Here is a 12,231-nt window from a genome sequence, read left to right as displayed (position 1 = left end):
CACAGCCACCCTCCCGCTTGCTTCTGCACTGAAGAAAGCCACATACTTGTAAAAAGCTTGATGTCTGGGGATTCCACTTCTCTTCTGGTCTTCCATGCCAGGTGTTAAGAATACTTAAGCAAACCTGAAGATAAAGGTTTTGAACAGTTAGATATATAAATATCAGTACATGGTTGCAATTTATACATTATTGTTCTCATGCACAGATTAATGATTTTCATTTATGAGTTGACTGGTGGTCTAAACCAACATCGTCATCGTTATTCTCTTTTCAGTAGAGCAGGATCCCTCTTTCATTAGTACAGTACCGTTTGCTTCCAAAAAGGCAATCCATACATGGATGCCTGCTTCCATTCACTGACGGGCTTTTGTGAGACACTGCCAGGCAACTGGACTATATCCTAGAGTAAAGCAGACAGGCTTCTTGAAAAAATAAATCAATGTATTACCATATTTACTCAAGCATAATGTGCGATCAAATCTAATGTGCATCTTAATTTTCTCAACATAATTTGGCCAAAAAAGGTGAGCATTAGATTCAAGTAAATATGGTACATGGTTACCCATGTAAGTTAAGTTTAGCTATCCATAGGTACCTATTTACTCAGAGTGACTAGAAATTGTTTAAACCATATTAGCCTGCAATAAAATAGCAAAACTATTTACCTTGCCATCATTGTAAAGATTTGGATTGAATCTCACACTGTGTCCTCCAGTTGTTTCCAGATTTACAAGCGGAGGTGAATTAGGATAGTCTTGTGGAAAATACACATCAAATTCAAAACAGCCATTTGCATAAGGTGTGTCTGCTGGACCAGTTATCAAAACCTTTTGAAAAAGACAAATAATGTTATAGCAACCAGCTTGGAAAACTAGCATATCATAAACAACACATTCGAACTAGGATTGTTTCTGTTTCTCTCAGCTTCTCACTTTTCCATTCTTGCATCCACTTTGCCCCATTTCTGAATTACTTTGTGTTTTTTTAAAAAAGAAGTCTGCACAAAAATCTGTGTGTGTTTTTGCAAGGAATTGAGAATTATAAGCATTTTTGTGCTCTCTTTTGCTTGTGGATTTTGAAGGATAGCTGTATTTGGTTTTGGGAAGTGCAAATTATGTGGTTCTGCATTTTTAATATGAACCAAACACATTTTCCCTCTGTCTCTAACTAGAACTGCAAGTGCCCACTGGACAAGGTCTTATTCTAGAGAAATATCATTGACAAGTCCAATGCTATCTTGCATGTTTACTCCCTCAACAAAGAACATAGCCCCTCTGCCCATAAGCCACACAATCTCCTCCAGGACCCCCACTTCTTATAGGATTCTAGTGACACATCTAGTGTCACATATTTACTTTCCCTATCTCCTCCATCTTCAACTTTGTTTCCTTGAATCAAAGAGTAGTATAACTGTCAACCAAGAAGTAAAAATAAAATAAAAGGCACAACAGAAACAGAAACTGTTGCAAGAAGACTTACCAATAGGCTAAATTGGTAGGAAAGTTTGTGTCCCTCCATCCCCACCCCAGCTAGAGAGAACCTCTGGCAAAAAATAGGTCTGAACAGGCTTTTTAGGAAGATGAACTTTTTCCAGTTTATCATCAATGCCTTGGAAGTTTCTGAAGTGGAGGCGAGCAGGAGCAGTACATTAAAAAGCCCCCTCTCCTTCTACAAGTCCCGTAGAAGCAGAATAAATCATGCAAAATAAGCATTAACATGATTTAGACACATCAAAGACCTCTGCTTTTATTGGAACACAAGTCTGATTTGTTTACCTTCATGATGTCTAGTCTCTCCTCATCACAGCGGACAAAGACACTGGATGAAGAGGAAAGAGGCAGCGATGTAGAAAGTGTTACAGCTTCTTGAGCAAGACGTCTGGCTCTGGCAGCACTGTTTGCATCACTAGCATTTTTCACCTGTGACATGTAGTGGTAATTTACTTTAAACACCAGTTTTCCATCGTCATCTTCTGAAACCATCTCAAAGGTATCTAAAGGAGTGAAAAGTAACATTTTAATTTATTAGAATATAATTAAATTGTATGAAGTATCAAAATTAATGGAAAAAATCAGTCTGTATATAAATATTTCATTCCCCCCTCCTCATAGCAACAAGCAATTCAATATAGTAAGATAAATAGGCAGACCCAAATACCTTCCCGTTGTTAGAACATATGTAAAATGTCTTTCTGTAGTTTATGGTGATTGATGTTTTCTGATGTTATATTTTATAATTTTACATGGTTTCAATATATATATAGGTATTCTTGTGATAAGCAGCTTTGATTTTTAAAGATTATATAATAAATATATAAATAAATGATCCACTAGCTTTCCAGAGATTTTGTACAGTGGAGTTACTAACACTTTTATGTTTAGATACATTTACGTTCCTCTAGCTCCACAAACCTGGGGCCTCCTCTTCACTCAAAAGATGTTGTAGAACTCCAACTCCCACCAGTCCCAGCAAGCATGACCAGTGGCCAGGAATGAGGGGAGTTGTCATACAAAAACATATGGGGGCACTACATTGGCTAACCCTGGTCTAATTGGACCTCTAACTGAGCCTAAGCAAATGTAACTCACAAATTTCTCTCTATTTGCTCTGCCTCCACTTTTTCTTTTTTCTCATTCATCTGTAATTCACCCGTGTAACATTCTAGGTTGTAAGCTTCCTAGGAAGGGAATCCGTCTTCGTGTGCTCATATGTACACTGAAGGCATATAATACCTTCAATCTCTTACTCATGTTCATACACATGGATATGCAGGTTTTCCATTGTGACTGTGACCTCAGACATACATTTTGCATTTCAATACAGAAGGTTCAAAGTGATTTTCAGCTTACCAAACTGGAGCTTTTTCATTACAACCACATATTTTTCTTCAAGGGATCTTAAAACTGACAAGGGCTTGGGCTTCACAGCAGCTTTTTTAGAGTATTCAGCCAATTTTCTTTCTGTTTGTGTAAGAAAAAAATCATATTAAAGAAACCGCATAAGCCAAAACTGATTCATATGAAATTTATCTCGCATGTCTCTCTTTGGTCAGGGGTGAGGAACCTCTGGCCTATGAGCAAATATTGGCTTGCCAAGGGTCCTATTTGGAACATGAGGTTGTTTTCGCCAAACTATCTGCCCATCAGCTGATGGTACTGATGATGTCAGCTGATTGAGAGTATGGAGGGCAGGGTTTAATCCTGCACTGAATGGGTTCCTGCTCCCAGCAGGTAACACGATTGTGCAGCCAAGGAAGCAATATTTTCTGTCCCCACTCACCAGCTAATGAGCAGGGGTTAAAACCCTTTGCAAAAGTGCTCTTTAAAATAGCTCTGTGCTTCTCTTTTAAGGAAGTGGGTGGTAGGGGAGAGGAGAAAACAGCCTGTGCAATGTAGGCCTTTCCCCCCTCCCCCCAACTTCCTGCCACCCACTTAAAGGAGAAGTGCAGGGCTGCTTCAGAGAGCACTTTGGCTAAGGGCTTTAAAACAGCCTCCACCCCACCCCTTATGCTTTTTGCAAAGGAGTTTCTGTTCCTCTTTCAGCCTATAGAGGCTCAAGTGGGAGCTGTTTTAAAGCTCTTCACAAACAGCAAGAGGGCTTTGAAGCCCTCATAGTTGGCTCACAATGCCAATCCTGTAAATTTGTAACCACACCTGTGGACCAAAATCAAGATCTGACAACTTAACCTTATACCATGCTTAATTTGGATCCAACCTATTTTTGGTTTAGTTCCAGTCCTACCATCAAAGTATTGATGAGGATGTTTTATAAGGAAAGGTTGTATGTGTCATTGACAAAAGCGTTTACAAGTTTTGCCTCAATTGCGTTATTCACCTTGGTATTGCCCTGTGGAACTTTCTACCAAGGTAGCCCTGCTCGATGGTGGGAATTATAATACTGAATTTTTAAAGTAGTATAAATATTAAGAGACCAGTAGTTTTAGCCATTTGCTTATATGTTTATTCTTGATGTGCTTCTTCTGCAAGAGGTCTAGAGAGCAACAGCAGGAGAACAAGCCTTTTTTTTGGTGGTGCCTCCCTGTTTGTTGATTGCTCTTCCCAGGGAGGTTTGCCTGGTGCCTTCGTTAAGTATATTTTGGCACCAGGCAAAAACATTCCTCTTCTCCTAGGCCTTTGGCTAATTAAACAATCTACGGCCTTTTAAACTGTGTGTGGTTGGGTTATTGCTTTGTTACTATTTTTGTGGTTTCATATTGTAAACGGCTATGTGATCCTTGGATGAAGGTCAGTATAGAGGAGGAGGAGGAGTAGTAGTAGTAGTTATTATTATTATTAATGCCCCTAATTAACCATTCTTGTATCCTTTTGTTGAAAGTCAGGTTACTTTTACAGTTTATGTATATGTACATTTCGAGATTATTGTAATTAAGTGGTGTATATAAATTGGTCAAGTAAATAAATAAATACTCCAGGTAGGGCTGCAGCAAAGATGTGCTGCTGACATTATTTACCTTGGTTTGCCTGGCGCAAACTTGTTGTAGCAGCATAAACTATCTCAGCAGTCCTTTGGATATCTGGTACCAAAAGCGTCAGTCCCTCTGGCTCTTGATCTGAAGTATCTGACTTCACTCCAGTTTTAGTCTTGTCCTTTTTAGACCTACAAAATAAGAAATGACTAGGGTTTTAGGGGAAACTGTCAATGGAAACATCAGAAATGCAGATTCCCTCTACTACCAATTGCTGCGTATTTGCCGTTAAATATTTGCCAAGTGTATTTGTCATTAAATATATCAAAAAATTGTCCAGTGGCACCTTAGTGACAAACTAAGTTTGTTCAATAAATGTAAAGACTTCCCAGGTCAGCAAAAGTGTGTTTAATGTTATGGGAATGGTGGAAAGTATAATGCCAAGAGAAGAAATCCTGCCAAAAGATGAAATCCATACAGAAGAGAATCCATACTTGGAGAATTTGGTTCAAGATTCCTACTTAATCATCCTGGACAACTCAGAAGCCTCATTTACAATGTAGCAAGGTGCATATGCACAAGTTACTAGGCTTTTGGTATATCAAGGGAAACTGTAAAAAAGAACCTGGTATGTTTCTAAAAAGGAAATAAAAAACAAAACAAAATTATGTCTCACAAATTCTAGAAAAGTCAACCAGAATTTATAAAATGAAAACATTCTATAGCCAGCCAACAAAATCCACTACATACAAACTTATAGTCCATTAAATTTTATTAGGTGCTCAATGAAACAAATGTTATGCATTTTTGTGTCTTTATATTCTAAACAGCCCTGTGATCCTTGGCTGAAGGGTGAAATTATAATTGTAAAATGCTTAGAACCTCCTTTTTTACATTTAGCTCAAAGCATACTAGTTTTGATTTCAAATGGACAGCTTCTTTTTCAGTTGTCCTAAGCAGACTAAAACAGAACAAGCCCAACATATTCTCCTCTAACCAAACAGTTCCTAACCAAGTTGAACTTTAGGACACCCTATTCAAATTTCAGCTTTTAAAGCTGGAATGGGAAACCTTTTTGGCTATGTGAGCCTGATATTTATCACATGTAGCCTTGCAGGTCAAATTTGATGGGTGAGGCCACCCACCTGTCAATCATCTGACATCACAATGACATTACAATACATGGAATTTTTTGCTGCAAAAAAAAATATATTGCTGGGACCTCTGGAGAAATCTCCAATTTCTCAGTGGAAGACATGTCTGGAAAATGGAGTGCAATTATAATTCTGCTGTTGCCAGGCACGTCTTCCATCAACAAATGGTCTCACATCAACAGTGTCAACCTTTGTCAACAGACCTAACAGCAAAATTGTGCATGTGTTATTTCAAAAGCCTGGCAGACCTTAGGTGTTTCTCATTTTACCATTTTATATATGAACTAGTAAAAAGCCATGCACTTGCTGCTCAGCTTCTAGGCTCATAGTCATAGAAGATCTGGCTGCAGATCTGGGTCTTGACACGAGAGATTTACTGCACTTGGCCAGTCTGCAAGCAAACTTGGTGATTGCCAACTCTGCAAACCAAGATATCACCAGGCAGAAGGGGTCTCTGGGATCCTTGGTTAAATGCTGTCTTCTCAAACCTGGTACCCTGTAGATGTTGTTGGACTCCAGTTTCCATCTGCCCAGTCAGCATGGATAATAAACTGGGATGATGGGAGCTGAGAGTCCAATAATACCTGGAGAGTCCCAGGATGAGGAAGACTGGTTAAAAGACTGTCAGATGTGGACAACTGTGAGAGAATTTTTGTTAAAAGATATGCCTTTTTTGCATCTGATTTACAATACACCCCAGTAAATACATACTGCAACCTGTGTTTAAGATAGGAAATAAACAATATATACTTTAATTTAGTTGACAATGATGTGGTAAACCTGTGTTTATTTTCCAAAAACAAGCATTTAATTTTGGGAATCCCAACTTGCAGTCAGAAGTGGTACAGCGCAGATACAAGTTTCTAACCTTAGTGAGAACAGTTCTGAGTGAAAATAGTAACATATGGTCTTTCTTAAAATGCTATGAGGTTAGGAAAATACCTCAGTCGGTTAGTGTAAGTATCAACACACGTCTTCATTTTAGCCAACAAAGTTCCAACTGAAGTCTGGGACTCCAGTTGCTCTTCTTCCTCTTCTCCGTTTTCCCCAGACAGAGGCAGCAACAATGGCACCATAGATGTGCATGAAGCAATAGCTCGGAGAAGCTCTAACAGAGCTCTGTACAAGGGAACATGCCTGGCCATATCCAAAACTAGGAAAGAGGAAAAACAGCATGGTTAAAATTCCAACCAACTAGATAAATCCTATGCAGCAGAAATAGTTACCTATCATTATCTAAATTTCTTTCCTGCCCCCCCCCAAGGTACTTGGGGCAGCAAGTAACAAAATAACAAAACAATATATTTAAAAATAGAATCCTATCTAGAAGTATCAGGAAAATTTGAAAACATTTAAAACCATTAAGAGTATCCAAACATTTTGAGAACCTTAGTTCAAGGGTGCTGGCAAGTTGAATAGGCAATAGGTATAGTGACCTAGATCACAGGTAGCCGCCAGAATGCCTTCCAGATGTTTTTGACTACAACTCCAATATTCCTTGACTGTTGGCCATGCTGATAGGAGTTGGGTGTACACATAGCCAGAGAGTACCACCCTGGACTACAGTCCAGAGAAAACACGAGGACCAGCTTGAAGAACTGGATGTTCTCAAGTAGAGAGAAGTGATGATTAAGAAATGCAACGCTGGACAATACTGAACCATTTCCATTTAGAGAACAGAAGTGGTCATGCAGATTTAGGATAAACATCAGGAAGCAATTCTCATGAAACTGTCTTCTACATGCTACTTAGGAACATTACAGAATTTTCTTCCTTGGAAATTCCCAAGATCAGGCTGGCCACACATTTGAGAACAAAGGATGAAGTTAACAAGCAACATTTTTGGCAGTTCCTAACAAAATCTTCGCTTGTAAATGAAATTCAGTTCAGGAACACAAAAACACATTATCACAGTGAGTGGCAATAATTCCCTCTGCGGATGACAGAGTAATAATCAAGACAAGGTAAGACAAAACAAAAACAGTGGTCTTGGCCTAGAAACAAACAGTTCAAAGGGGTAAAAGCCCAAATGAGATGGTAGAATCATATGTTCCCAGAAAAGGCAATCATGACAAACTAAAGAATGACCAGAGAGGGGGCTTGTTTCTCCTATCCATCAACTCAGCTATCCTCCAATCAAGCCTGAGCATGAAACTATTTGGTAGAGTGGAGCAGCCAATTTACGCATGGGGCTTTCTGGCCTTCAAACACCATGAAGTGATCCAACACTTTGCTTCTGCACAAGGAGAACAGGCCTGGTTTTCTTATTCTGTTGTTATTTTTGGTTATTTGGAGGGATTGTTCAGTTGGGTTAACTATGGTCAACAACAAATCATGGCTTTACACTGCCCTCTGTTGCCACAAAACACATTTTCTGGCAACAAGCCATGGCTTGTTGTTGACTTCTGAACCATGGTTTCTTTTAATTATGGCTTGGAAATTTGTCTGAACCCAACAGCCTTGCTTAACCATGGCTTGTTTGGCCACCCCACCCTACCTACCCTTACCATGGGAAGAACACCTGAAAACAAAATTATGGAGAAAGAATTCATGGCTTGCATGCCAATCTGTATATTTGTGATTTATTAAACTACAGTTAAAACAACCCATGGCTTAGTGTTATGTGGAAACATTATATGTATTCATGTTTTGGTTACGTTTTTTAAAAACAGAATACTACAGAAATATTATTTCTTTTTTGACTATTTAAAACAATATATTGCCAGTATCACATCACATCACGTAGCAGGCATTATTCCTAACCATTGGCCATACTGGCTGGGAGTGACAGAAGTTGGAGTTATACAATATCTGGAGAGCAGCTTCTTAGCTGCTCATACACTAAAGGCAAATGGTGCTCATTAGAAGACAGCAAAATAATTTAAAACTATGAATCCCAATCTATCCATGTGCATGTACAATTTCCTAAACCTTTACATGCCAGTGGAAGCAATGACCCCATATCTACAAAAAGTATGAATAGTTACAATACCGTAGGACTGTTACTTCACATGAATAGCCCATACCTTCACACAAATAAGCATTGTGAAGACATCTTAGAAGCAAACACACTGTTACATGAAACATTGTTTTGCTAGATCTACATTACTTATGTAAATACCAATTAAAATTAAGGTTAGCAGCATTAAATCTGAAATAAAGTACAAGGTATTGCAACATAATTTTTTTTAAAGCAGATTAAGCTTTATGTGAACAAGGAATTGCCAGTAATTTGAAGGGGTTGACGAAAGCTGTAGTTAATATATTCAGAAATTAGAAAGTCTTCTATATCCCTAGAGAAGGGCACTGATCAAATTTGAAACATGGAAAAGTAAATTAGTTCCTAACACCATTATGGCTGGACAAAAAAGCCTAACCACCTCCATTTTCAAGAAAGGCTGAATCCGTCAGTAGCACTTCCTATTTTATTAGTACATTTGATCTTGAAGTCACCTTCTGTTTCACAATGAAACAGGGGTTGGCAATCTTTTTGGAGCAGTGTACACATTTCAAACTTCAAGACAGCGTTGTTGGCACCAATAGCTGCCATAGGGACATAACACAACATTTCACTTAGACACTGAACAGGAATTGTTACATGGATATAGCTTGTCTGGTGTCATGACCTGCGCAGTACCCTCTGCTGAAGAGACTAGGTACAAGTCAAGGTTTTGTTTTGTTTTTGCTTTGTTTATAAAAACACATAAATGAAATTTATTAGAGAAAGCTCTTGAACCGGCAATTCAAATGCTGGTAATTTTTAAAAGCAATGCATCTCGACCTAATGCTCAATTCTCTTTATGTGCAGCCGAAGGTAAATGGTCTCTGATGAACCAAGTCTCCTAACAACGAGGACAATATAGAACACCCACAAGCTCTCTCAACCTCCCATAAATACTCCAGCCCAAGCATCTGTTCAACAGCCTCAGCTTTTGTAGCTGGAGTCAGTCAGCACTCCACTCTCCCAAGCCAGATGGGAAAAGGCCAGCAAGGCAGGGTGCAGGTCTTCCAGGGCTCACAGCAAAGATGGTCTCATTTAAAACAACACAGATAAAAATTAAAAACAATTTAAAAGAGGAGCCCTCTCTGCTGAGCAGCCGCCACAGGCCTTGTGAAGCCTGTCAGGCCCTGCCCCAAGCCAGGTGGAGGGAGGCGAGGACAGGGCCCTTCAGGCCCTCAGCAGGCAGTCCTCCTGGGCAGCAACAGCAGCAGCAGTCCTTAAGAGCCTTCCGATGATGTAGGTTAGACTGAAAGAGAATGACTGGCCAAAGGTCACCCATGAACCTTCATCACGTAGTGGGGATTTGAACCTAAGCCTCCCAGGCCTTGTCCAGCACTCCAGTCACTGCACCCCATGGCCTTCTTTAGTGAAATGGTTGAAGCAAATGCATTGGAAAGCTGCCCGTAAACGTGCAATTTTCTAGAAATAAAGTTCTAGAAAGCATTAAAACTAGGCAAATCTTACTCATTGTTGATAGTTCTTCCTGTCACTAAAAAGGTAAAGGTAAAGGACCCCTGACAGTTAAGTCCAGTCGTAGACGACTCTGGGGTTGCGGCGCTCATCTCGCTTTACAGGCCAAGGGAGCCGGCGTTTGTCCGCAGACAGTTTTTCTGGGTCATGTGGCCAGCATGACTAAGCCGCTTCTGGCACAACGGAACACCGAAACTAGAGCAGCGCACGGAAACGCTGTTTACCTTCCTGCTGGAGTGGTGCCTTGCACTTTTGGTGTGCTTTCAAACTGCTAGGTTGGCAGGAGATGGGACCAAGCAATGGGAGCTCACTCCATTGCAGGGATTCGAACCGCCGACCTTCTGATCGGCAAGCCCAAGAGGCTCAGTGGTTTAGACCACAATGCTACTCACGTCCCTAGGGCACCTTTATTTGGCATTATGAAATCTGTCTTTATTTTCTTTATACTTGCCCTTGAAAGAAGAAAACACATTGTGATGACTACAGTTGATAGGTTGCTGTGTGCTGCTTCATGCCCTTTGGAAACGGGTAAGACTTTCTAAACTTTTTTTCATTCTATTTACATGTGATTTATTACACATTTTAAATTACATGAGGCTGTTCATTTCCAAGATACTGTTTCTGTTTGAATCATTATTGCTAACTGACAGCTCCCTAAGATAAACATAGCATCCCTGTCCACATCTGTTGCTTGCTAATCTGTCTCCTTCTTCACGGTTCAGCCTTGCTACACCAGCAAATGTCATAATGAAAACCGTGCTGGATTGATACTCAGGCTTCAGAAGCAAGACAGCTCTCAAGAACTCAGGGTTCTCAATGTCAATTCCGCTATGGTCCAGATTTCACAGTCACCTTTCTTGCTTCCTGCTTTTAGACTATTTAATTAATGCTGATTTATGGCACAAAATCTGGCCTTTAGATACACATTCATTTGAGGTGCATAATTTAGAATGCTATATGAAAGCAACTCTTTATTAAATCCAGTTACAAAATTCAGGAGACACAAACTATATATATATATATATATATATATATATATATATATATATATATATGTGTGTGTGTGTGTGTGTGTGTGTGTGTGTGTGTGTGAACTTTAAGACACATAAAACATACATAATTTCAAAAACACCACATCACTCAAGCCCTAACACTAAGTGGTGGAGCAGTGATTGTGGCTTAGCACATAGTTGGCACTAAATAAATGGCAAGAACTAGTACCAACCTAGTGTTTAACATTGGTCTTCTTGTCCAATGGGGGGGGGAGGCAATTGCTGTTGTCACATGGGGCTGGTTTGCACAATTTGTACTACATAATGCTGCAGCATGGTTGATGACATGAGACACCCCGTCAGCATGTAACACCTCTGCTCAGAGATCTGCACAGATTGCAAATTTGCTATTGTTGGTATATAAAGCCCTCAATGGTTTCAGACTTTTCCAGTTAGATTTAGGAATGACTCAAATGACATTCCTAGATTCTTCAAGATTAAAACTAGGGGCTGTATCCAATAAAGTGATCACATTCATGAAATAGCTTCTGTTCACGCAAGGAACATTTTCTCCCTTTCCTTGTTCTATGTGTCCTTGCAAATCTCTCCTGGATTTTCCCAGAAGCCTCCAGAACATGGTGTGGTTTTTTTTGGGGGGGGGGATATGTCTGTGCAGAGGGATGAGTCCCATTGTTCAAGCAGAAGTTCTTCCACAAGCATAAGGACTTTCCTGGATACAAGTTGATCGTTTCCTAAAAGTTCATATGTAAAGTATTCCAAAAACCAGGAAGTAAGCTGCTGCCAGAAACATGGGAAATCATTCATATTATGTGCAGTGATATACCTTGAATGAATCCAGCCAAACTTTACTGGAACTACCAAGAATCTCAATCAGTGGGCTTGTCTGTATGTGTCTTTCTATAAGGAGAGACCCTGGTGGCAGTGAGCTGGTTAATATGAAAGGATGCCAGCCATAAGAATGTGCCTTCTTTTCTGACCTACCGTATGCTAGCTTTAGTAGAATGCTGCATTGCTTATTTCACACAAACACATCTCAGCTATATCCATACACTTGAATATGCAAGGCAAGCAAAAATCAGTAGTACCTGTGAATACTACTATTGTTATTTATTACCCACCCTAAGGTCCCAGGGCAGGTTACAACAATTAAAACACAACATTAATAT

The 12,231-nt window shown here is 39.7% G+C and overlaps 1 protein-coding gene across 9 annotated transcripts in view; it reads right to left on the bottom strand.

The window, feature by feature from the left end:
- BIRC6 (baculoviral IAP repeat containing 6) overlaps nt 1-12,231 on the bottom strand; it is a 144,357-nt gene that overhangs the window by 9,388 nt on the left and 122,738 nt on the right. For all 9 annotated transcript variants that reach the window (XM_035108256.3, XM_035108258.3, XM_035108260.3 and 6 more), the window contains 6 exons: nt 6,524-6,734; nt 4,473-4,618; nt 2,851-2,961; nt 1,777-1,994; nt 667-828; nt 47-124 (listed from right to left, as the gene is read on the bottom strand). In XM_035108256.3, the coding sequence (XP_034964147.2) occupies nt 47-124; nt 667-828; nt 1,777-1,994; nt 2,851-2,961; nt 4,473-4,618; nt 6,524-6,734 (926 nt within the window). The remainder of the gene's footprint in view (nt 1-46; nt 125-666; nt 829-1,776; nt 1,995-2,850; nt 2,962-4,472; nt 4,619-6,523; nt 6,735-12,231) is intronic.

This window comes from Zootoca vivipara, chromosome 3 (genome assembly GCF_965207765.1).
Source record: "Zootoca vivipara chromosome 3, rZooViv2.hap1.1, whole genome shotgun sequence".
Lineage (NCBI taxonomy): Eukaryota > Metazoa > Chordata > Lepidosauria > Squamata > Lacertidae > Zootoca > Zootoca vivipara.
The sequence above is the reverse complement of the archived record's forward strand: the minus strand, read 5'-3'. Positions and strand labels throughout refer to the sequence as shown.